Source organism: Lagenorhynchus albirostris, chromosome 8 (genome assembly GCF_949774975.1).
Source record: "Lagenorhynchus albirostris chromosome 8, mLagAlb1.1, whole genome shotgun sequence".
NCBI lineage: Eukaryota > Metazoa > Chordata > Mammalia > Artiodactyla > Delphinidae > Lagenorhynchus > Lagenorhynchus albirostris.
Genome location: NC_083102.1, coordinates 15,880,894 through 15,905,488, shown reverse-complemented (window position 1 = coordinate 15,905,488; position 24,595 = coordinate 15,880,894). Strand labels below are relative to the sequence as shown.

The 24,595-nt window shown below is 43.0% G+C and overlaps 1 protein-coding gene across 2 annotated transcripts in view; it reads right to left on the bottom strand.

Annotated features, from left to right (window-relative positions):
- Nucleotides 1–2,499: 2,499 nt before the first annotated feature.
- Nucleotides 2,500–24,595, bottom strand: part of DGKI (diacylglycerol kinase iota) — a 447,808-nt gene continuing 425,712 nt past the window's right edge. For both annotated transcript variants that reach the window (XM_060155951.1, XM_060155952.1), the window contains 4 exons: nt 22,521–22,641; nt 8,914–8,950; nt 7,167–7,266; nt 2,500–2,948 (listed from right to left, as the gene is read on the bottom strand). In XM_060155951.1, the coding sequence (XP_060011934.1) occupies nt 2,832–2,948; nt 7,167–7,266; nt 8,914–8,950; nt 22,521–22,641 (375 nt within the window). In that variant the 3' untranslated portion in view covers nt 2,500–2,831. The remainder of the gene's footprint in view (nt 2,949–7,166; nt 7,267–8,913; nt 8,951–22,520; nt 22,642–24,595) is intronic.

Sequence of the window (24,595 nt, the reverse complement as noted above, 5' to 3'; positions counted from 1 at the left end):
AGGATTGGCAGCTAAGCTAGCTACTCTTGGCAGTACCATCTCAGTTGGTTTTGTAGAAAATTGTATTTCTATAGGTATATAGTTTTATGTCTCTTAAAGTAATGTGGATTTTCAGACCAGGGCCAGACTGTTGCTTCTATACTTCCCGATGGCCCATTAGAGGGGATACTGCCTACCCTAAGCTGAGTTGGAAACTCCTGAGTACATTCTCTTTGCTCTTTCTAAAGCCCAGGACTGTCACATGCAGTGGCCAGTTTTTAAAAAAAGCTGCAGGAGGTAGATTTAATGTTGAAGCCATTAAATAGGTCACTGTTCTGATCATTTTTGATGCTTTTTTTTTTTTTGGTAAAACCTAAGTTCTCTGGGTGTTTGTCTTGGTCCTATGTCATTCCCCATCAATAACACAGGACATTAACGTCTTTCTTTTTTTGCTCTGGAAGAATTTCCAAATGCACCAGGACCCCTACAGTAGTCATTACCTCATCTATTTCCATATCAAGGATTTACGTATGACTTCAGTTGGAGCTATTTGAATTGGCCCATAGCCACCTGTACCCTCAATTTTCTCTGGGCCGCTTTGAAGCATACCAGAGAAATATGAGACGGTAGTTGGTGAAAGCAGAGTCCTTCATCCCAGCAATGGCAGCTGGTAACTGGCTGCAGAGCCAAGTGCTTGGCTCAATCTAGGGAATGGAAGGCACCATTCAAAGCCAGATTCCAGTCTGTCATAAGGATTATATGTCTGTCATCACAACATCTCCTTGACAGTCCCACCAACTGGAAAACTCCCAGCAGAAGCCCAGTGATCAAATTCTCCTGGAGCTTTTTTCTTTCTTCTAGCTTCTGGAAATAATCGACTCCAGTCCCTTTTGCCCTCACCAGAAAACCCAAAACATAGTTCCATTTCTAAGACTTATGTATGGAAATAGATTACTGACAACCAACCCATTCTCCCACAGCTGGAAATAATGCCAACCATTTGATTTTGAAACAACTAAGGACAGACTTAGACCCGATCCACTGAGAGGCTATTCCAACCTAATACAGTATATATCATCTTTGTACTTTCAAAATGATACATGACCAAAAGTGGTTCAGACAAGCAAGGCATCACCACTGGAGCTTTAAATTAAATGGAGAGAGACAGTCATTTATGTTTACATGCAGAAACACTAGGGAAACACTTTATGTCTAAGAACTAAATGGAAGAAGCTCAGAAGACATCGATTTAGTTTAAAGCAAAAAGGTCACCCACTTTCACTTTTGCCTTATACCCAAGTCAAGTAGATCTTTTCAGTGAAAGAAGACTTTTTCTCCTGATACTTTAGTTATCATAGAGTCCTTAATAGAGGTGCCTGTAAGTACCAATGATCCGTGGCAGGATTAGAAGCTGTAATTCTACTGCCAGCAAGATGTTCCTGGCTAGACTCCCACAGTAGTCTGCACTAAGAACATTCTGGTAGGGGAAACAGAAAAAAGAATATATCTGACCACCCTGTACATGAGATATGGGGCTATAGTGCTATCAGGTATGACCTTGGAACCTGACAAGTAGTAGCAGGTGAGGCATCCATCAGAAAGATCCAGGCATCTCGGAAATCTGGCAGTGGAACTCATAAAACAAGGCTTTGTCCTTGGGACAAGGCTTACTTGGGGTAATGAAAACCAAAACCTTAGAAGGAAAACCTAAAATGGGCCCCCTCTCACCACTGTACCTGAATCTTTTAGCCTCTGTGCAACATTCCAGCGACTGTTTTCTTGCTTAAGTGAGTTATTTTGACATATGTTGCTACTTTTGCTTTTGCTGTTTTATTTCCAGTCGATTAGCCTGCTTTCTATTATCAGTCAAAAAAGCCTAAAAGTAAACGCTGTCGTAGCGCTCCATTTCCTGTAACCACAGTTCCCACACATGGTTTTCTGCTCTGCAATTTCAGCAGCACTTAAAATTGAGTGGTTCTGCAAACTAGCTGTGGGCCTTTGTTGAATCCATTGCTCATCTCTATTGCAGCAAAAGGCAAAGATGGCTACATGTAGGCAGTACGGAGCTGGACCAACAGCCCAAGCTGAACCGGTCCTCCGTGGCTCTCGGCAACAGCCCTGCCACCTGGGTTGACCCCTGGGTCCCCTCTCTGAGGTACCTCTGAGCCCAGACAACTCCCATGCCACCTTGCCACGCCTCAGAGATATTGCACACAAGCTGACATTATTTCTGTGGCACTCCCCAGCTCCTGTATGACGAAAAGGGATTAAGGAGGGGGAGAGGAGACATGCAAAGGTCACTAAGTAGTCTCGGTATGTTTAGTCATGGAAATGGAAGCGGTCTGACGGTTATATTTTTGCAGGACAGCCAGAGGGTTTGAAAAGACCTTCAGAGTCTTCTGGTCTCCAAAGGCTGAATGTAAAGAGAACCGATCATATCATATTTTTTAAATTGATGGGTCATTACAGGAGAATTGTGCGGTACGGGGGAAAGGTGAATGCATAGGGGGCGGAGGGAGCAGTGCCATTTATACAAACATCCTTGAATCTTTAAAATAAATTATACAGGTGAACACAGAAGTTCATGCTACTTGCTGGAAGCAATAAGGATCGAATTTTGTGGAATCTGTATTCCACAAATCTCCAGGTATCCTGCCTCGTCCTCAGTGGGCTATCATGTTCGGTTGTACATCTTGGTAGCCCTTAAAACTGGTGGCATGGTCTCAGATAGATTCTTGCAGGAGAGAGACAGATTTATGGATTCCATCAGCTTCTTCCAGGGGAGCTGCCCAATCACCAGGAGGGCACAGGTGATAATGCTCGTTCAGATTCTCTCAGCCTGTCTACCAGGGTCAAACAGCAGTTTCCAGGTCCTCATGGCCAATGATCTTATAGTTCTGGCGGCTTTCTAGGTAGGCTGCCAAATCCGGGTCCCCGGCCTGCTGTGCTCTCTCTTGAGGTGTCTTACCCTGTAGGTAACAGTGAAAAGGAAAGAGACATAAACACTTGGGATAAGATTTAAAAAAAAGAAAATCATAGAAACAGAGCTACTCAAAGATGACTTGCTAAAAAAAAAAGATCTTTCCACATTTGCTGTTTTAGAATTGATGAGACACTTTCAGATCTATTATTTGACAGATGCATCTCATCAAACGTGTGAGATACGCAAGCTCAAGAGAGACGATCACTTTTCAGAGGTGGGGTTCCATCAAAGGAAAGGGAGGCTCACAGAGTAACCAGGTACACAGCAGCGAACTGCGTGGCACAGTGAGTTTGGGAACCCAGATCCTTTCTGGAAGGGGGACAGAAATCACTGAACAGAAAAGCAGGGAAACGGGCATTCTGATTTCTAGTTTGGAACTCTTTCTGTTATACTAAACCCTGGGAAGTAACAAGCAGAAACAAAGAGGAAGGGATGGTCAGAAACAATCGAAAGGGGTTTCCTTGTTGGTTTCGAAGTCGTCAGTTAGGTTCTCCCCAATTTAGAACTGTCTTATCTCTCCAAAAAGTAAGTTAATTTCTGACAATAAAAGTGATGGGTGTTGATTAAAGCAAGAGGGAGGAGATATGGGGATATATGTATATGTATAGATGATTCACTTTGTTATAAAGCAGAAACTAACACACCATTGTAAAGCAATTATACTCCAATAAAGATGTTTAAAAAAAAAAAGTACCAGAAAAAAAAAAAATCTTGGGAAAGTAGAAAAGCATAAGAAAATAAAAATCACCAGTAATTCCACTATAGTAAGATAACTGCTGTTAACCTTCCATAGAGTAACTATTTTATCTTTTTTCTATAGCTCTACGCATAATTATTTTTATGAAAATAAAACCATACTTTGTTTGCATACTGTTAGGTAATGTGCTTTTGCGCATAATAATATATCAAACCTTTCTACGTCACGAAATGTTCTTCTGCATCATTTTAAATGATTGTGTAACTTTTTGCAGTCTGTTATGTTATATGTATATTTATATCCACACAGTATTTTTGAAATGAGGCCAATGAACAGCAGTCAGCAGTAAAAGGAGGAAAGGTCTCCATTCTTTTGAATGTTTACAGACATTACTTCACACTCCTTGACGCTTCTAATTTTTGTTCAATGATATCTATTTTAAAATATTGTTTTTTAAAATCAATTTTTATTGGAGTATAGTTGATTTACAATGTGTTAGTTTCTGCTGTACAGCAAAGTGAATCGGTTATACGTATACATATATCCACTCTTTTAGATTCTGTTCCCATACAGGTTACTACAGAGTACTGAGTAGAATTCCCTGTGCTAAACAGTAGGTCCTGATTAGTTATCTATTTTATACCTAGTAGTGTGTCTATGTCAATCGTAATCTCCCAATTTACCCCTCCCTTTTCTCCTTGGTAACCATAAGTTTGCTTTTTACAACTGTGACTCTATTTCTGTTTTGTAAATAGGTTCATTTGTACCATGTTGTTAGATTCCACATATAAACGATATCATATGATATTTGTCTTTCTGCGTCTGACTTACTTCACTCAGTATGACAATCTCTAAGTCCATCCATGTTGCTGCGAATGGCATTATTTCGTTATTTTTTATGGCTGAGTAATATTCCATTGTATATATGTACAAAATGATACTGAGTTCTAAGGAAAGGGTAGAGGCATGATCATTGCACCAAAGTAATAGCTCCACATATAAAAATGCACACAAGCATTACAAAAATTATCAAACACTTCTCAGCCTCCATCTCATCTATTGCAATGGGTGGTATCAAACTCAATTAAGGCTGATCCTAGTAGCCTACAAGGGGATATGGAGTAGAAGATAGAAGGGAAGTAACAATGGCTCTAGACTCTAAAATTTTACTTATTTAGTTGGGATTTAATATTTAACCATAGCTTCAAGTTCCTATAATAATTTTATTCAACTTGGTTACAGTATTTGTAGATTATCTTGTCTTCAATGTTAAGGAGGTTGGGATTCCCAATTTCCAAATATTCAGAGAGATGGACTGGGGTGGGCCTCTGAGTTGATTTTTAAGGAGCCATTCCCTATTAAGAGAAATTCTCAAAATATTGCTTCTCTTCAAAAATTTCCAGAAGAACCAGTCATAATTATCATATTCAGCTTTCACCTAGCAAAAAATTATGGAATGGAAAAATTATAGGATCCCTGAAAAGGATGAAGCTCTATTACTTCATAAGGTAGGATCTATAAAACAAAATGTTGGGTGAAAGTTTATACAATAGCATGTACAGTATGACTTTACTTGAAGAAAATGAGAAAAGTAGACGTACCCACATGTGGGGAGAAATCATTAAAGTTTTAATGGTATATAGGCCTAGATTGTGGGATTTCTAGTAATTTTTACTTAAAAAATTCTTTTTTTCATTGCTAGAGTTTTCTATGTGAGAATGCACTATATTTATCATAAAAGTAATACATTTTTTGCATTTGGAAAGAGCACATACGTATGTAACACAAAATAGAAAGGAATCTCAAGGAACATTGAGCCCATTTATTTGATTCAGAAACTTAGATCTGGGCTTCCCTGGTGGCGCGGTGGTTGAGAGTCCGCCTGCCGATGCAGGGGACACGGGTTCGTGCCCCGGTCCGGGAAGATCCCACATGCCGCAGAGCGGCTGGGCCCTGTGAGCCACGGCCGCTGAGCCTGCACGTCCGGAGCCTGTGCCCCGCAATGGGAGAGGCCACAACAGTGAGAGGCCCGCATACCGCAAAAAAAAAAAAAAAAAAAAAAAGAGCCATCTGCTCTGGGGCCGGGTTTCCTGGCCAGTCTTTTATTGGTCCCTCTATTTCATCTTGTTCCTCCCTTCTCTTTTATCACCTGAGTTGAGGCCAGTCTCTGTGTGGTAAACAGGCAATGGCCCTGCTGTGTCTGAGCGGCCCCAGCAAGGAAGGCCAAGTCCACCTCGGATCATGGCCTCAGCTGGTCCTACCATGGGTTGTGTTTCTCAATCAGGTTACACATCAAAGCACCTAAGTGCAAATATCATCTGGGAAGAATATCACAGTGAATAATTATCTGCCATTTGGAATCCTACACCCGATTAGCTAACCAGATAGGTAACAGACCAGCTAGAAACCAGGACCCAGCTTAACGAATTCGATAGCCTAGTGCTATCAGAATTAAGGCAGCCAGGGACCTCAGTCACAGAGCAAGGATCTGGTGGGTCGCAAGGAAAGTGGAGAATCAAGCAATGCCCCTGGCTCAGAACTGGCTCAGAAAGGAAAGAAAGGTCCACATGTCACAATGTACACTGCAGTTGGAGGAGACCTCAGGGTGAAGACTGCATATAAGTAGGGGCTCATCACTTAAATGAATCTAATGGGGCTGAAGTCATCAGTAGGCTTCTAAGTAATTTGTCTCTGTTTCTTGGCTACATTCACTGACCCCAAACTTAGGTTATTTAGTACCCACTTAATGAAATCCTTATCTATATATTAAAATTCTTCTCTGTAACCTTAACCACCTTAAGTGGCTTGTCCTTTCTTGGAGCCTACCCAGGGTGCTTTAAAACCCTCAGAGCTGACCATGATCATGACCTCAGATCATCACAGAGAAGTCCTCTCTGGGGTTGATCTTCTGTATGAACTCTTCTCTCTGCCCATCTCTTTCCCATGGGCTACAGTTCTCGGTCAACAGCACTAAGCTTCAGCTCCTCCTTTACTGCAGCTTTGACCCTTTCCTTGGATGCTCTCTGTAAACCGGAGCAATTCATGGTGCAGCCTGATCTCCCATCCTGGGAGTGATTGGTCATCACTCTGGCATCCATATACGGGGCCACATAAATCATGGGTTTTAAGCTATTCTGGATTAAGTAGCTGAAGGAGAAATTCCCAAGGGGCTTCTCGGTAGCCAGGCCAATATCTTTCGCACCTGGTCACTTGGCACCTCACCCTCTCCACACTTGGCTGCTGGCAGCCCCAGAAGCCCAAAGTCCAAAGGTCAACGCGTTCAGAGGTCTATAAGTCCCTGAGGCAAGCACACACCCTCCCTTTGTGCTTATACATTTAAACTGCAGTTTCTCTAAATGAAACACTTCATTTCTTTCCTCCTTTTTCCAAAGCCCCAGGCGCTTCCGTAAGTACAGAAAGGATGCCTTTGCCACGGGCACAAGCGAAGGCAGTGGTGCCCGAGACCTGGCCCCGTGGGAGGATGCTTGCACTCACTCCTCAAGTTACCTCGGAGTCCGTCTTTCTCAGAGATGCCCCTGCGTCCACCAGAAGCTGGCACACAGCCCGGTTCCGCTGGCAAGCTGCCTTGTGCAGAGCGGTCTCACCCCTAAATCAAAGATGAAATGAGAGAAGGGGTGGAGGCAGGAGTGAGAGTAGGCTAGAGGCAGCAGGGAGGGAAGTGAGCGTGGCATCCTCCCCCTGCTGCTCATGTTCTGTGCCCCTCGGCCGCTTTCCCTATCGTCTGTGGGTGAGACCACGGCTGCAGGGCATGGCCAGGGGAGCTAGGTGAGGGGCTTAGTCATCCACCAACCCTCATATCTGACTCCAGCCTCTTTTTCCAACAGTGTTGGCTGGTCAAGTAGGCTGAGTGATTTTGTTTTAAGTGACTACTGTCTGATTTAAGTAATACCCAATGGCCCTATGAAATAGACTGATGGGTGTAGATGTGTCTGAACAGTGTGGAGCCACTCTCTCTGTGTAGTCATGTGGGCAGGGCAGGAGCCACCTAGGCACACACAGGAGCAGCGACGGAGGACCACAGCACAGTGCTTGGTAGACCATCTGGCCCCGGGAGGAGTATCTCCTGGGAACCCAACTTCACAGACCCAGGAGATACCCACTCTGCTCTACCTGCTGATTCCTGGTGAGTGAGTGGCAGGAGGGGGACAGCCACAGAAGATACCTGGGAGGGATGGTAAGACTCTGGGAGGGTTGCGCAACCACAGCCGCCCCACTGGGCAGCAGGTCAGCCATCAGTATGGGGAACAGTCAAGGCAAAGTGGCTATTTCCCCCACCCCCACAGGCAGTACAGGGAGGAGGACATTCCCATTCTGAGTCTGAAATTGAAAAGACACTTAATGCCAAAGTGTTTATGGAAAATCAAATGCAGTCCTTAGGCAAACCTTGCCAATAACCTTGCCAATGGGATTTGCGGTACGTGGACAAACTCTATGTAGCAAGGGACAGTTTCTCCCTTGTCAGTAAACCCAGGTTAAATCCTTCCTACTTGTCCTCCTCCATCTCTCCTTAGCCCCTCCCCACACTCCACCCTGCCCACTCTTTATCCCTTTTCAAATTTCACTGGCGTTCTTTAGAGGCTCAACATGGCTTCCAGGGTTAAATGCTTAGCTTTTCTTGCTTCTGTTTGGGGAATAGTAGCTATTTTGGCGCCTGGGAATGAGAAAGTTGAAAACATTATCAGTCTGGCAACCATCCACAGAGCTGGTGACTTTCTCAACCAGGGTTTCTCTTCTGAAGCACAAAACATGGAAATGGTTGGAGGTACTATGTTCTTGGTTCTCCAGTGGTTGTATAACTTGTCCCATCTAGACTCAGCACAGAGAAATTGTTTCACTATACAAAAAGGATGCCTTAGGGCATTAGGGCTTACTTTTCTTATAAACCTCACTTGAGGAAGAGTAAATGTGATGGGTAATTAAGAGGTAAGTGCATTAATTTAGACTTCTCTGTAGTTCAAGGTGCATCAGAGCAGAAGTACCTCACTTGAAGGAGGTTCTAAATGGTGACCAGCAACAGCTACATGTGCAATCATCATGACAGGTACCATCTATTTTTATTGTGTATTCTCTGATTTAGAAGATTAGCCCTGCACAGTTATAAATACAACTGAAAGTAGACACTTTTTATCACTGACATTACAATTATCAATTGTATGCCCTGGAGGCTGCATTCTTTTCCTAGATCTGTTCTCAAGAAGATAATCTAGACCACATAATGTAAGGCAACACTCACGTTTCGCTGTCTGCCATATCCAATAACTCAGAAGGTCCTAAAGAAGAGGAAAGCAAGATGTCCATCAAAAATAGTTCAAAAACTAACCATTAACAAAAAATTACAGTCACAGAATTAAAATGCCTTGGGAAGCTGAATGAGAAAGAGTATTTGGTGACAGGGATAATAAGACCACCTCCCTTCCAAAAGAGAAAGGATCCCTCTACCTCCCCCTCATCAATCTCTCAGTCATCACCAGGCAATATGTACAGAATGGGAGATAAAAAATAATGATATGGCCTCTGCCTTCAAGAAGCTTTCAAACCAGTTGAAGAATAGAATAAATGAAAAATAATTAAGTGGCTACCTAGCGGGGGAAAGGGAGGATCAGATGGACTTTAAAGACCATTTTTCATTCTCCAGCAGCAGGTGGTTTGGGATGTAATCTTATGTAGTATAGCATGAAAGCTATGAGACCATATTATTAAGTGTCCCTTTCTCTGACATAACACAGCAAATTACACTAAGTCAAGATATCATCCAGTCCAATCTCTTTATTTTAGAAATGGGGTAAAATTCTATTTTTCATGAGATTTCCCTTCCAAAATCTAGAAGAAATGTTATATATAAACATCAAATGATTGTAGATGCTTGATCAGGAATTAAAATGTTCTGTGCTTGCACATTCACAATTTCTCATTTGTTCACTAATTTATTCATTCAGCCTGCAAACACTGCTAGGAATGTTCACCTTTCCCCCCAACCCTTCACACAATTCCTTACCTGCAGGTATCAGCTGACACAGATTTTCTCCACAAAGCCCTCTATCTCCCCACTCCTAATACTGCATTAAATGTCATCCCTTTGTGTTACTTTACTTTGTGTACTAACCCCATTTCCTAAAATGGTGGGGGGTGGGGGTAATAATAATTATCCAAATTGAGACTATCCCTGACAAGTGGGTATATATGATCACCTTACCAATCACTCATGACACTTGTCAAGCCATGTTAAAATCACCTGCTGACTTGTCTCTCTCCACAACTAGACTCTGGAAAACCCCTTGAAGTTGTGGCCAATGTCTTGTCCACTGTGTCCTTCCTTGGTGACTGGCATGGAGCCTGGTGCCAAGCAGAGGCTTAAATGTTTGGTTGAATTAATGAATAAATGTGTTTGGAAGGGTCAAACACAGCTCTAGGTATTGAGCACTGTAAACTTTAGAAGTATGATCCTGGTGATTTGCTCTCCATATGGGCAGATATCATTATCATTGAGCATTTATTTATGTAACTACTTACTACATAATTAGAAGAAAGTCAGTCCTAACATCATCTTCCGTAACTATGAAAGTCAGTGGTCAGACACTGATGAAAGAAACTGAAGATGACATGAACAGATGGAAAGATACACCGTGTTCTTGGATTGGAAGAATCAACATTGTTAAATAACTATACTACCCAAGGCAATCTACAGAATCAATGCAATCCCTATGAAATTACCAATGGCATTTTTCACAGAACTAGAACAAAAATTTTACAGTTTGTATGGAAATAAAAAAGACTCCGAATAGCCAAAGCAATTTTGAGAAAGTAGAACAGAGCTGGAGGAATCAGGCTTCCTGACTTCAGACTATACTACCAAGCTACAGTAATCAAAACAGTTTAGTACTGGCACAAAAACAGACATATAGTTCAATGGCACAGTATAGAAAGCCCAGAGATAAACCCACGCACCTATGGTCAATTAATCTATGACAAAGGAGGCAAGAATATACAATGGAGAAAAGAATCTCTTCAATAAGAGGTGCTGGGAAAACTGGACAGCTACATGTAAAAGCTTGAAATTAGAACATTCTCTAATACCATATACAAAAATAAACTCAAAATGGATCAAAGACCTAAATGTAAGAACAGATACTATAAAACTCCTAGAGAAGATATAGGCAGAACACGCTTTGACAAAAATCACAGCAATATCTTTTTGGATCTGTCTCCTAGAGTAATGGAAATAAAAACAAAAGCAAATGGGCCCTAATTAAACTTAAAAGCTTTTGCACAGCAAAGGAAACCATAAACAAAATGAAAAGACAACCTCCAGAATGGGAGAAAATATTTGCAAACAATGAGACCGACAGGGGATTAATTTCCAAAATATACAAATAACTCATACAGCTCAATATCAAAAAAACAATCCAATCAAAAAATTGGCAGAAGATATAAACAAACATTTCTCCAAAGACGACAAATGGCCAACAAGCACATGAAAATATGTTCAACATCGCTAATTATTAGAAAAATGCAAGTCAAAACTACAGTGAGGGGCTTCCCTGCTGGCTCAGTGGTTGAGAGTCCGCCTGCCGACGCAGGGGACACGGGTTCGTGCCCCAGTCCGGGAAGATCCCACATGCCGCGGAGTGGCTGGGCCCGTGAGCCATGGCCGCTGAGCCTGTGCGTCTGGACCCTGTGCTCCGCAACGGGAGAGGCCACAACAGTGAGAGGCCTGCGTACCGGGGGGAAAAAAAACTACAGTGAGGTATCACCTCACACTGGTCAGAATGGCCATCGTTAAAAAGTCTACAAATAACAAATGCTGAAGAGGGTGTGGAGTAAAAGGAACCCTCTTGCACTGTTAGTGGGAATGTAAATTGGTACCACCACTGTGGAGAACAGTATGGAGGTTCTTTTTTTTTTTTTTTTTTTTTGCGGTATGCGGGCCTCTCACTGCTGTGGCCTCTCCCGTCGCAGAGCACAGTCTCCGGACGCACAGGCTTAGCGGCCATGGCTCACAGGCCCAGCCATTCCGTGGCATGTGGGATCTTCCCGGACCGGGGCATGAACCCGGGTCCCCTGCATCAGCAGGCGGACTCCCAACCACTGCACCACCAGGGAAGCCTGGAGTTTTTTTTTTGGAGGTTCCTTAAAAAACTAAAAATAGAGCTACCATGTGATCCTGCAACCCCACTCCTGGGCATGTATCCAGAGAAAACCGTAATTTGAAAAAATACATGCACCGCAGTATTGTACTATTGACAATAACCAAGACATGGAAGCATTCTAAATGTCCATCGAGAGATGAATGGTTAAAGAAGATATGGTACATATATACAATGGTATGCTACTCAGCCATACAAAAGGATGAAATAATGCCATTGGCAGCAACATGGATGGACTTAGCGATTAAGTGAAGTCAGACAGAGAAAGACAAATACCATATGATATCACTTATATGTGTAATCTAAAAAAAAAGATACAAATGAACTTATTTATAAAACAGAAACAGACTCAGAGATATAGAAAACAAGCTTATGGTTACCAAAGGGGAACGGGGTGGGAGGGATAAATTAGGAATTTGGGAGTAACCTATACATGCTGCTGTATATAAAACAGGTAACCAACAAGGACCTACCATATAGCACAGGGAACTACACTCAGTATTTTGTAATAACCTATATGGAAAAAGAATCTGAAAAAGAATATACATATATATATATATATATGTATGTATAACGGAATCACTTTGCTGTACACCTGAAACTAGCACAAAGTTGTAAATCAACTAAATTTTAATAAAAAATAAAGAGAAAAAAGAAAATGTTCTGTGTACTGAACATCAAAAAAAAGAATGAAATGTCATTTGCGGCAACATGAATGGATGTAGAGGTGATTATACTAAGTGAAGTAAGTCAGACAGAGAAAGACAAACATCATATGATATTGCTTATACATGGAATCTAAAAAAAAAAGATACAAATGAACTTATTTACAGAACAGAAATAGACCCATAGACATAGAAAACAAACTTATGGTTACCAAAGGGGAAAGGGGGCAGGGAGGGATAAATTAGGAGTTTGGTATTAACATATATATACTACTATATATAAAAGAGATAACAAACAAGGACCTACTGTATAGCACAAGGAACTCTACTCAATATTTTGTAATATTGAAAAAGAACATATATAGAGAGAGATATAGATATATATCTGAATCACTGTGCTGTATACCTAAAACTAACACAATATTGTAAATCAACCATATTTCAATTGAAAAAAAATGTCATTGGGTCAAGGAGAAAGGGGACTTTCACAATCCTCCTGGTCATCCAGGAGCTAAATGGCCAACTGTACCTCCTCTCTTTCCCATCTACTGGTCATCAAGGCTGGGTGAATCTTCTCTTGCACTGTCTGTCCTATTTGTTGCTCCTACGTGTCCTACTTGACAAATAAGCTTCCTAAAAGGTCTCTGTCAGGAACATATTAGCATGCAGGACTGTTACTAAGAAAACATAAAAAAGATCTTGCAACATCCAGATTTCCAGGTTTTAAATTCATCATACGTCCTGTGTCACCCCAGGTATTTCAACATTGAAGTTCACAGTCTTTCACTTGGAGCTAGCCTTCCTCAATTTGTTTTTTGCATAAGCTAAACTGGTAGCTGTGCGATCACCCAAATATTTCTCAGGCTCCCCCGCTGCGAGAGCTTGCTCTCTCCAATCCTGCTACCCAGAGAGGGATTTTCTACCCACACACCTAAATCTTACACATTCTTTAAAGACCAGTCTGTGAAAAGGTCCTCTGAAAAGGCCACCTTTAACAGATGGAATCGACCTGTCTTCTCTTTGACAGAAGGAATCAATCAACAGAAGAACTCCCATAATACTTATTGGAGTCTACCCTTGTACTGTGTGTTTGCTTTTCAAATGTATGCCTCATCTCCTTAAATAAATTATTCTCCATCTTTTAAATGTAAGAACACTTGGATTCTTTTTCATATCCTTCTAGCGTGTTCCCTATTTTACAGGTTGGACGAGGATTCAGTTCATTCATTTTTGTTCCTCAGTCCTGTGATTCTAAGGAAACATGAATGATAGTCCACCCCCTCCCCGCCCTGTACCCCCCGAAGTGCCCAGCAGTCCAGCCCAGTGATTAAGAGGGAGGGTTCTGGAGCTGAACCTCCTTGGTTTCAAATCCCAGCTGTATCTTCCACTCACTAGATCTTGGGCAAGTTCATTTCATTTCTCAGCCCCTTGATTGTCACACATGTAAATCGGGATTAATAATAGTATTTATCTCGCAGGTTTGCTATGAGGTTTCATAAGTTAATACAAAAGAATGTGCTTAAAACAGCAGCTGGGACACTACATGAAATGCCTAAAGTTTAGGTATAATTAAGTGTCCTACTCTCTGACATAACACAGCAGGTTACACTAAGTCAAGATACTGGAATATCAATGAGGGAAGGAGATATAAAAGGGTGCCTTGGCTCCCACTTACATTTGAAGTAAGTATTGACTCCAATTCTGTGTCCTGAGAACCAGTCCTCCAGGCCTATTCAATGGCTGATGAGGCATCCTCCACAAGGTCAGGAGCAAGAAGGCTTACAGTGCCCAGTGGTCCTTTTAGAAAGCTCCTTCAGCAAAGCCACTCATTTTGAAAGGAATTCCATGAACACCAGCCCGGCCTCACCAGTGTCTGTTCCCATTGTTACTGATAATTGTGTAACTGAGCAGGACCTTCCCGGGACAGATCCCTCCTCCCATGTCCTCTGCTGTAACTCCTCTCTGGAGTACCTAGACAATAGTATCTGATGCACACTTCCTGAGTTGTTTTACACATGCTAAAACCACCACCAAATAGAAAAAGTTAACTACTTGTTGATCATGAGCCCCCAGACCTACCGGCACCTAAGGATGGATAATGTTAACCCCTGGGACACTGCCCTGTTACCTCACCATCAGCCAATCAGAGAATTATGCATAAGCTGATTACATACCCTGGAATGCCCCTCCCTCGCCTTGCCTTTAAAAATACTTGGCTGAAACCCTTTGACGCGTCCGGGGTTTTGGGGCACGAGCCACCTGTCCTCCTTGCTTGGCCCTGCAATAAGCCTTTCTCTGCTCCAAACGCCAGTGTTTCGGTTTGTTTGGCCTCACTGTGCGTCGGGCACACACGCACGTGTGTTTGGTAACAACTGCACAAATTTTTAGGCAACAGGGGCCTTGTCTCAGGTCCTCCTTTCCTCAGCACTGTCACTTGGTGCTCTCAGAGCTGCACCCGCAGTGGGTCCATGGACTCTGGGGTCCACGCCTCCGTGCAGTGAGAGGATGCTGAGGCAGTTTAATCTGTGCTAACATGGCAAGGATCTGACACTCTGGAAGTGGGACAAGGAAGAGAAAGAAGCTTGTTCCTCAACTTCCTGACAAGAATCGCTATAAATGAAGCCAACCCAGAAGGATTCCAGAGCTGGTCATCTAATCTTCGAGTCAGGCACGCCTGGAGCTGTTTATTGTCTCCCCCTCCCCCTTTAATCCTCTGCAGCTGACAGAGATGAGAAAAAGAGCTGCTGATACTAAAACAAGATCCTTTTGCTCTTCATATCCAAAGAAACTTCAGTTAAAGGTTTCAGGAACAGCTCTGGAAAGATGGACTTAATTAACTGATAGCAAGAAGGGGCTGCAGGAGAGAAAAGGAGAGGAGGAGTGACTGCCAGGTGGAGCCTGAGACAAAGCTGTGGTTTCCCTCCCTAGTTGTGTCTTCAGTGACCCACAGGGAGCTCTTCCTACTAGTACAGCATGCTGTCTAATAGTGCACTGTGTGGGTTAGTAGCATTGGTGTAAGATTTGGAGGTGGAGGTGTAGCCAGAGAAATAAAAACAATCAACAAAGACCATAAAAATTTTCCCTTGAAAGAAAAATACATGTGAAAAAATAGCAACTATGGTTTTTGGAAAAGTTAACTTGAGTCTCACTCTTAAGGGAGAGAACAGGAGAAAGAGAAAACATAAAGATGATGGAAGTCCTTCAATATATACCAATGGGGAACATTTGGGTTTGGGCTTACTTTGTATTTCATGAATACATATATCCTGATTGTGGATACCGTGCATTTCCCCTAAGGAGTCTGAAGGAATGCCATTAAGTTGTCAGCAGAGAATTGCTGATTGTTCCCTGAATATAAAAGGAACTCTTGGCTCTCTGTCCCTCCCAGGATTTACTAAAATATCCACACTCCATTCCATAGCTAACCTGCACCGGAAGATGACTGTGGAATCTCCACCGAAGGGATATGGGTACAAATTTCTCCATGAAATTTTCATAAGATGATGACTGCCCTTCTGCAGCCCTGTACCAGTTGTCACTAGAACGCTGCATATGATACTCATTTCACACCACCCTGCGCTGTGGTGGTTTATCCATGTTTCATTTCCCTCGCTGGGTTTTAGGAATATGGAAGGCAGAAGCCAATCTCGTATTATGGATGCATTTTGGCAAGTCACCTAACTTTACTACCCTTCAGTTTTTACCACCTGTCAAATTGAGATAAGAGAACTTACCTTGTAGGACTGTTGTAAGAATTAAATGTATGAATACATGTAAAGCATTCAGAACAGTAAAGATGAGCAGTGATTATTACTATAACATTTTTCTTCAAAAGTGCATGGGACTGGGCTTCCCTGGTGGCGCAATGGATAAGAATCCGCCTGCCAATGCAGGGGACACAGGTTCGATCCCTGGTCTGGGAAGATCCCACATGCCGCGGAGCAGCTAAGCCCGTGCGCCACAACTCCTGAGCCTGTGCTCTAGAGCCCGTGAGCCACAACTACTGAAGCCCGCGTGCCTAGAACCCGTGCTCCGCAACAAGAGAAGCCACCGCAACGAGAAGCCCACGCACTGCAACAAAGAGTAGCCACCATTCTCCACAACTAGAGAAAGCCCACACGCAGCAACGAAGACCCAATGCAGCCAAAAAAAAAAAAAAAAAAAAAAAGTGCATGGGACAGAATTTTTGAATGAATGAAACATTTAAAAATCCACTGGGACCCTGGCCAATATATTTTTTCTCAGAAAGAGATCCATAAGTGGAACATGGATTCAAAAAAAAAAGCTGTGCTATATGAGAAATGGTCTGAAAAATAAGGGAAAGAAAAATACATTGTGGGGAATACACATCAGTATTCCCTGCTGAAGGCCAGGGAAGCTTTTCTTGCTTCGAAGAGAAGCAAAACTTCACAAACCTCCCAACATGAAAAAGTGAGCAGCATGGTAAGTAGTCAGACCTTCCAGATTTCAGGTTTGCTGCCCAGTCAGTGCTCATCCCATAGGTTCTTCCACTGAACTGACGCAATTTTATCATCGATCCTGCACTTGTATTATATATGATGTGTCTTTTGTCACATGCATCCTTTAATTTGCTTCCCACACCGAGGCATCCAAATCCCCTTTGCTCTTCCTACCAACTCCCCGTGGCCTCTCTCTCTCTCTCTCTCCCCGGACCTCATTTCCCATTAGTCTCCCTGACGCTGCCAGCAGACCATTCCAAATCCTCCTCTGCCCCAGGACAAAAGCTGCACAGATGTGGGGAGAGCTGGCACTGGGAACTCTTAACAGCACCATCATCCTGTCCCAGCAGGATGGTGGTCGCTTCTCTCGGGGACCAGAGGCAGAAAAAGGGGGGGGGTGAAAAAAAGAAAAGAAAGACTGAAGGCAGAAAAAGAGGGAAGACAAAATAAGCCATTGAAATCAGAAAGGAAATGCATGAGTGAGATTTCTATCAGGAAACACAGTAGGGGGCAGAGGGGTGGGAGCTGGGAGAATAAAAACAAAAGAGCAGAATGTGCCGGGGCCCACCACTAAAACACCATGAAAGTCTCTGGAAGGGCTAACACTGGGGAGGAGGGGTGGGCAAGAGTACGGCTGAAAGGAGTTGAAAAGCTGGCGCGCCGGGGGTGGGCGGGGGTCTCTCAGCTGCAATCCCTCCACATCCTCCTCTCTCCACCCTGTCCCTGTGGAATTCTTAAGCTCGCTCCCTCCTCCGTTCTCTTTTCAACCCTCCCAATGCCCAAATTCCAGTTTTTCATAAAGGAAAGCAGCGTGTCGTGTATTTGAGAGAAGAAGTCCCAAAGAAGATGCGGGAAGAGAAAAACTCAAGCCTCCTGTGGCTTTTCAGAAATAACCACAGGTCCCGTGCCCCCCAGCCCCTCAGCCTGGATTTAAAAGAGCTCTGAGAAGAGAACTTGGTTGCTGAATGCGGTGTCTGGGAGAATGACTAATCTCTCACGACTCCCGTTCAGAGGGCGGCGTGCTCCTGATTGCGGACCCCACTGCTCAGCGTCAATAAACGGTGGAGAAGAGGGCGCAAAGCAGAGGGGAGAGAGGGGCTCCCTGGAGTACGGATGCAGAAAGCAAACAAGCCGTATCAGTCATGAGCCTTGAAAAAGGCCCACTGATTTCTCAGGACCCTTGTCGTTACAGGCATCTTTACAGGCAGGTCTTTGAACCGTTTTTAGGATTTATATAATATGAAGACATAAAATTTTCAAAACTAAAACTTCAAGAGGTTTGCAGCCACTGAGATTATTAGGAGGGGCATCTCTTGACCTTTGGCACAGTGGAAAATTTGTATTCATTTATTTTTTTATTTACATGAATGCAAACGGATCAGACCCACCCAGTCTGCAAACCTAATGCTAATTTACAAACAACGATGCCAGTCTGGTAGAAATCCCCGAATCCCAGCCTCACAGAGGCATCTTCGCAAAGGATATTTTCCATCAGATCAGGGGAATTTCAGAGTCATCATTATTAAATTAGGCAAGACTATTCGCTGAGCAGAGATCACATTAAGAAGATGATTACAGAGAAAGGGTCATGTTTTCTGTGTTCCTGTCCCCGACTTCAAGAACACGATAACTTAAAAGAGTTTCTGTAATTGAAATGAGATGAATAGTTCTGCAAAGACAGTTTCCAATTCTAAACGCACAGGTTTATAAAATTCTATCAGCAACTAAAGATATGAAAACAAATGACAACAGAAATGGTTGAGCCAAAGTGCTTAGCTCTTAAGGAACATGGAGCATTAGGCTGACAACGTCAAAAGATTTTACATCCGTGTTCCTGAATAACTAGAGATAATGAGGTTGATGTTAAGAATGAAATTGACCATGCCTATCAGGTTGATAAATACTAATTTTAGTAAAAATCAACTGCAATTCAGTTTCTATTATTTGGCTGCAGTACTAAAAGGTTAAAAATCGCCACCCATCAATATACAGTGATCCTTGGGCTGTAGATCATAGTAAGACTTCATTTTCAAACAGAAGAGATGGATTTTGCTTCATGGTCTGCAGTCTTTCCCCCCATGTATCTACTGGCCAACTGGAGACCCTGGTGAGGCAGACGCAGTGACCATGAGAACTGTTTGCCTGTGAGTGACGTTGAGGTGATTACAAAAATCTCAAGTGTTTTCTCATTAGTATAAATATTAAACCACCTAATTTACAAAAGCTAACCCCAAAAATTAGAAAACTAAGCTTCCCCCTACCCCAAGTTCCTAACAAATTCCTTGTGTCCTTCAGTTTTGACGCAGAGAGCTGTATCACATTATTCACTCTTTGCAAAAGACACCTGGGATCAGAAAGAAACTAGTTTAGTATTGGAATGTCAGGCTTTGATCGGAGCACTAAGAGATTTGCCAGCTGCATTTCATGCCAGAAAGAGTGCGTGTGGACTGATCTATGGCTGAGGTTAGAAACTCCAAGTCTTATGAGCTTGAGTTACAGGGGCTTTTAAAGACCGTCTTAAGGGAGTAGAAAGAGAAGTTGGGGGGGGGTGAAAATCCTTGGTGTTAGAGCTATATCATCTCAGGCCTCATCATTCAAGTCCCTGGGGAGACCCAGCGGCGAAGAGGATTTTTGGTTTTGTTTTTAGTGTAATTATGTCCCAGATATTGCATGGGACATACTTAATGCTTAAAAAAAAAAGTTATTGTTGTCTTGTATTTTTATTTGCTAAATATTGCAGCCTTGGCTTAGGACCCTGAACCAAAGGAAAATATAAAAGCAGAGCTCCAGGGAATTCCAAGTGAGTCAGTAGTTCAGGATACTGAGAAGGGAGGGTCATCATTTTCAACTGAAGAATACAGAGTAAGGGAGCGGGGTAGATTAACTACGGCCATTAATTATAAAGCAGAGGGGTCTATTTCCCCACCCCTTGAGTTGGGGCTGGCTCTGTGACTTGTTTTAGCTGGCAGAATGCCACAGAGATGAGGCCGACTTCCCCAGCCTGGCCTCAGAATGTCTGGAAGCTTCCATCCTCACCCTCCAGGAACCCGAGGACCATCATGCTATGCAGAAGCCTGCGATGAAGGTCCAGGTGTAGAGAAAGGCTCAGGTGTCCCAGCCGTCTCAGCTGAGAGCCCCAAACATGTGAGAGTCCATCTTAAACACAGACTCAGTCAAAACGGCAACTCCCTGCAGCCTCATAGGTAAGACCAAGTGAGATACCAGCAGATCACTGATGCAGAGCGGATCGCAGAACCAGAGAAGGGAATGCTTGTTCTTCAGGAGCGGTAGAGAGGGGAGGAGAGAGCATTCCTAAGTTGTCTCATCACTCAAATAGACAGCCAGTGTCTCACCTAACTCTAGAGTGGTATGTGGGTATGCGGGCAAACAATCTCATCGGGTAAAGGGCAAACTCGGAGGGAGGGATTGAGAATGATCAAGACGACCAGCAGTACTTGCACCTGAGCTAGAGGCAAACAAAGTGACAGCATATATCTGAAGTTCACCTGAACTTTGTACAGTGGACATCCTGAGATCTTTTCTATTAAGAGAAAAATAACCATGGAAGCTTTGTGACCTTTATGCACTGTCTGTGGGGCTGGGTTCTAATATTTGGTTCTGCCTGTCACAAGCTTTTGGAAGATTCACTATAAAGAAGAGGAAACACCTATGATGTGTGTTGTTGGGGGCGGGGGGGTGGGGGTGGGAGAGGCAAGCAGAATTGACGGCACCGATGCTTTCGCAAGTCTTGCCCAGAGAGGAATGCTTTAACTGCCGGGGGCAGAATGGTCAGGTGAGCAGGAGGCAGAATGTGCACACCCCAGACACAGCACCGGAAATACATCTAGGCTTTCCCGGGCAGACAGGCCTGGGATTCTCCAACCTAGCCTACCAGGGGGGAAGAAAGCCTCTAAGGACGACCGTCCTACTTTAACTCCCTTTTCCTCTTCCTAAACCACTCTTTCCACCGTAATTCAGGCCAAGGGTTCAAGCAAACGCTCCGTGGTGAGAAGGTACTGAAGACAAAGCAAGGTGAGTCTAATGTGACCGACAGTCTAATACTTACCTTACAAGGTCCTCGTAAAGATTAAATGATAGGATGTGCTCAGTATAAGCACATGGCATATAACCCGTGCTTGAGAAATGGTAGCTGTGTTATCTATTTGTGGCTTTACAATAGGACTTAAGGCATCTACATACAACTGCCTTAAATTTTATGATGCATATGCTTATATACTTTTTTAGCCTGCAACTGCTTGATAACAATGACTGTAGTTTGTTTTTGTGTGTGTGCTGGTCTATAACAGGTAGTTCCTGTGAAGTACTCCACAAATATTTGATGAATGAATGAATGAATGGAATAAGACATGTTTGCTGAATTGCATAAAAAGAGGAATAAAAAGGAATGTGAATCAGACATAGAAAACAAACTTATGGTTACCAAAGGGGGAAGGGCAGGGGAGGGATCCATTGGGAGTTTGGGATTAACAGATATACACTACTGTATATAAGATAGATAAACCGTAAGGACCTGCTGTATAGCACAGGGAACTATACTCTATCTTGTAATAACCTATAACAGAAAAGAATCTGAAAAAGACTAGATATGTGTTTATATGTATAAATGAATCACTTTGCTGTACACCTGAAACTAACACATTGTAAATCAACTATACCTCAATTTAAAAAAAGGGAATGTGAATGTGAATATGCTTACTGTTTACAACCTAAATATGATACAGTGAGGGTAGGCCACAGGCTCAGTGCTGGGGCTCACAGAAAATCTTCCAGGATCTCTGTGTACCTGTATCTAGCAGAGCTAGAGACCCCTCAGAAACAGCCACGCCAGGGAAATGCTTCCCCTTCTTTCCTATTTTTCTGTCCTAGAAACACTATAAACGTGGGAAGCTGAAAGTATGGTCAACATTTGATATTCCTCTCATGTGTTTGTGCCTCTGAAGGACTATCAGAGGTCATGCTAAAGTACCTAATCTATAACACCAAATCACACACCCAGTTAGGACACCGTCCAGGAGGTGAACATGGCCGGCCACAGAGGACACGAGAGTACCAGATGTTTTCAAAGAGAATAAAGTGTGACTTGAGTTGAAAAGATGAATGAGACTCAAACAGAAAAAAAAAAAAAAGGGGGGGTGGGGACTAGAAAGATGGGAAAAAAATATGCTCATTACTCCTCAGAATGATCAGCTATAAATATGGATTAGGTACCTGCTCCCAACTAGTTAGCTTCCCAAAACATGAAAGCTCTTCCCAAAACAGTAAAGCACGCTATGCCGAGGCCACATGTGGTTTGTCTTCTAGTTTTTAATTAATCAGCCCCCAGATACCCTGCAAAGGCCTTGATATGAAAATTATTTCTGTTAATGGCTTGGTTAAGGTGACCTACACGTGTAAGGGATCTGGAATCCCAGCTCCCTCAAATAAGCAAGGAGAGTCAGCTAAAGTTGGAGAATATTTCTACCATTCTGAGGACAGCCTGGATGAAAGTCAACTTAGAAAACTCAGTCTGTTTCATAGATAAATGATTCTTGGTTCGCTGTGCCTACTCACCGTGGTCAAGGATATATTTCACAATCTCCCCGTTGCCGGTTTTAGCTGCGTAGTGAAGGAGTGAACAGTGGTCTGGTCCCTGAATTAGCAGGCTGCCTCCATTTTTATAGCTTTCTATTAGCTGAAAAAGAGACATAGGAAAAGCAGCTCAGGCACAGTCCAGAACAAGGGAAACAGCTAACCGGTGATAAAATAAAACTAATGTAACAAACCACAAATGTCTCCATCCTCAGAGGACACAGAGAAAAGTCAAAGAGATGAAGTAACCATTCCTGGGTTGTGTTATCACTCAAATAGATGGCCAGTGTCTCAGCTAACTCCAGAGAGGGTATGTGGGTACTGAACAGCCTAAGGAAATGGAAACATGCTAAATTACTTGTTCCTTTTCTGTTTTTTGTCTTTAACTTTTCTGGGCGCTGGTCTCTGTCTCAAGGGAGTAAAGGGTGGAGAGAAGAATAAAAGATTCCCTATGCTAGCTCAGCGTTCTCTTGACTGAAAGAACAGTTAAGTCTATAGGCAGGAATAGCTTGATGTCTGGTAGCTAAGCTCCTTCCCCGTCCTTTAGTTTTTTCTCCAATCTCTCATGAGCCTAGCTACCGAGTACAGAAGCTGCTTCCCATCTTCCTGCATGCGCTCACAACACATATGCACACGGCAGACACAGGCACACCCATGTATGTCTCCTTCCTTCATCCAGATCTGCGGCCCAGCCTGCATGCCTTCTGCCCAACGTATACCCAACAAGGCTTGAGATGATCCGTGGGATAAGAACCAGAAGGGTTCAGAGAATGTAGTAGTAGAAACCTAAAAGACTTCAAACATGAGAACAGCCTGGAGAAATCAGATACTGCAGCCTGGGAATTAGGTGGCTAAATGGGGACACAGTCTAAGTTTGTGAAATACTGAACATTATAGAAAGTGTAACTGGATCTCCGTTCTCTACACTGCAGTATATCAGAACAAGAAGAGCCTTTCTGGAGCTTCTAAAAGATCGTTTTAGGATAAATAAGAATCAGATAACTCGGCAGGATATAAGCAAAAGGAATGTGTCTTCCACCAAGAAGTTAGATGGCACATTATAAAAAATCAAACAACTCACAAGGTTGAAGAGTAAACTCACGGTTCACGCGTTCACTCCAAATCATAGAACCGCCATGTGCCAGAGATGCCAGTGAAACAAAGATGAATACAACTCGGCCACTGGCCTCCAAGACCTTGCCGTCCACGGGGGAGACAGCTGTGTAAAGAATTGCACAGAGACGGAGAAGAACCTGAGGAGGGTAGCACAGGGCACTCGTAGGGGATGGAAAAGAGTCAGGAAAGACTTCCTAGGAAATTGATCAAAAAGGAGTCGCTGAATGGAAGTAAGGAATATATGGGGTTTTCACGCCTAAACTGTGAAGCAAAGGAACAGGAAGAAGTAGCTAATTGTCTTCCACAAAAAGCGAAGAGAATCCTGTTCTGTTCAACTGTCTTGTCTCACAATGACACTTCCATTCTTTGTGGGCAGATCCACAGAGGATTTGGGCTCAACAGAATAGCAGAGACCCAATCCATCAGCTGCCCTGATTCTGCCTTTCAGTGGTGTTTATAGACACTGTGAATGTTAAGTTAGTCCACGGGCATTTTATGCAGCCCAGTGTATAGGAGCCACTCATGACAACCTTCACACAGGGATGATCCTGGGTTTTCTGTTCTCAGCTCACTGGTGCACTGCCACCCCCCGCTCCCCACCCAACCTCTCTCTCTCTCTATCGCTCTCCATCCCTTACACACACACACACACGCAGTTTAATATTTAATATTTATTGTACTTTCTACATGGGATAGAAAAATGAAAGACGATAGAGAAGAAAAAAGAAAAGGGGGAAAAAGTACTTGGGAAGGAAAAGAAAAAAAAGACAGAAAGAAAAGAATGAAAGAGAAAAACCCTAAGCCTTTATATTTGACCTCTCAGTAAATAAGGTGTTATTAAGTCATTTCTTAGTCATTTAGGAAATAATTACAGCAGAGGATGAAATAAGACAGCCAGCTGAACATACTGATTTCCCATCTCTCAAATAATTCTCTACTAA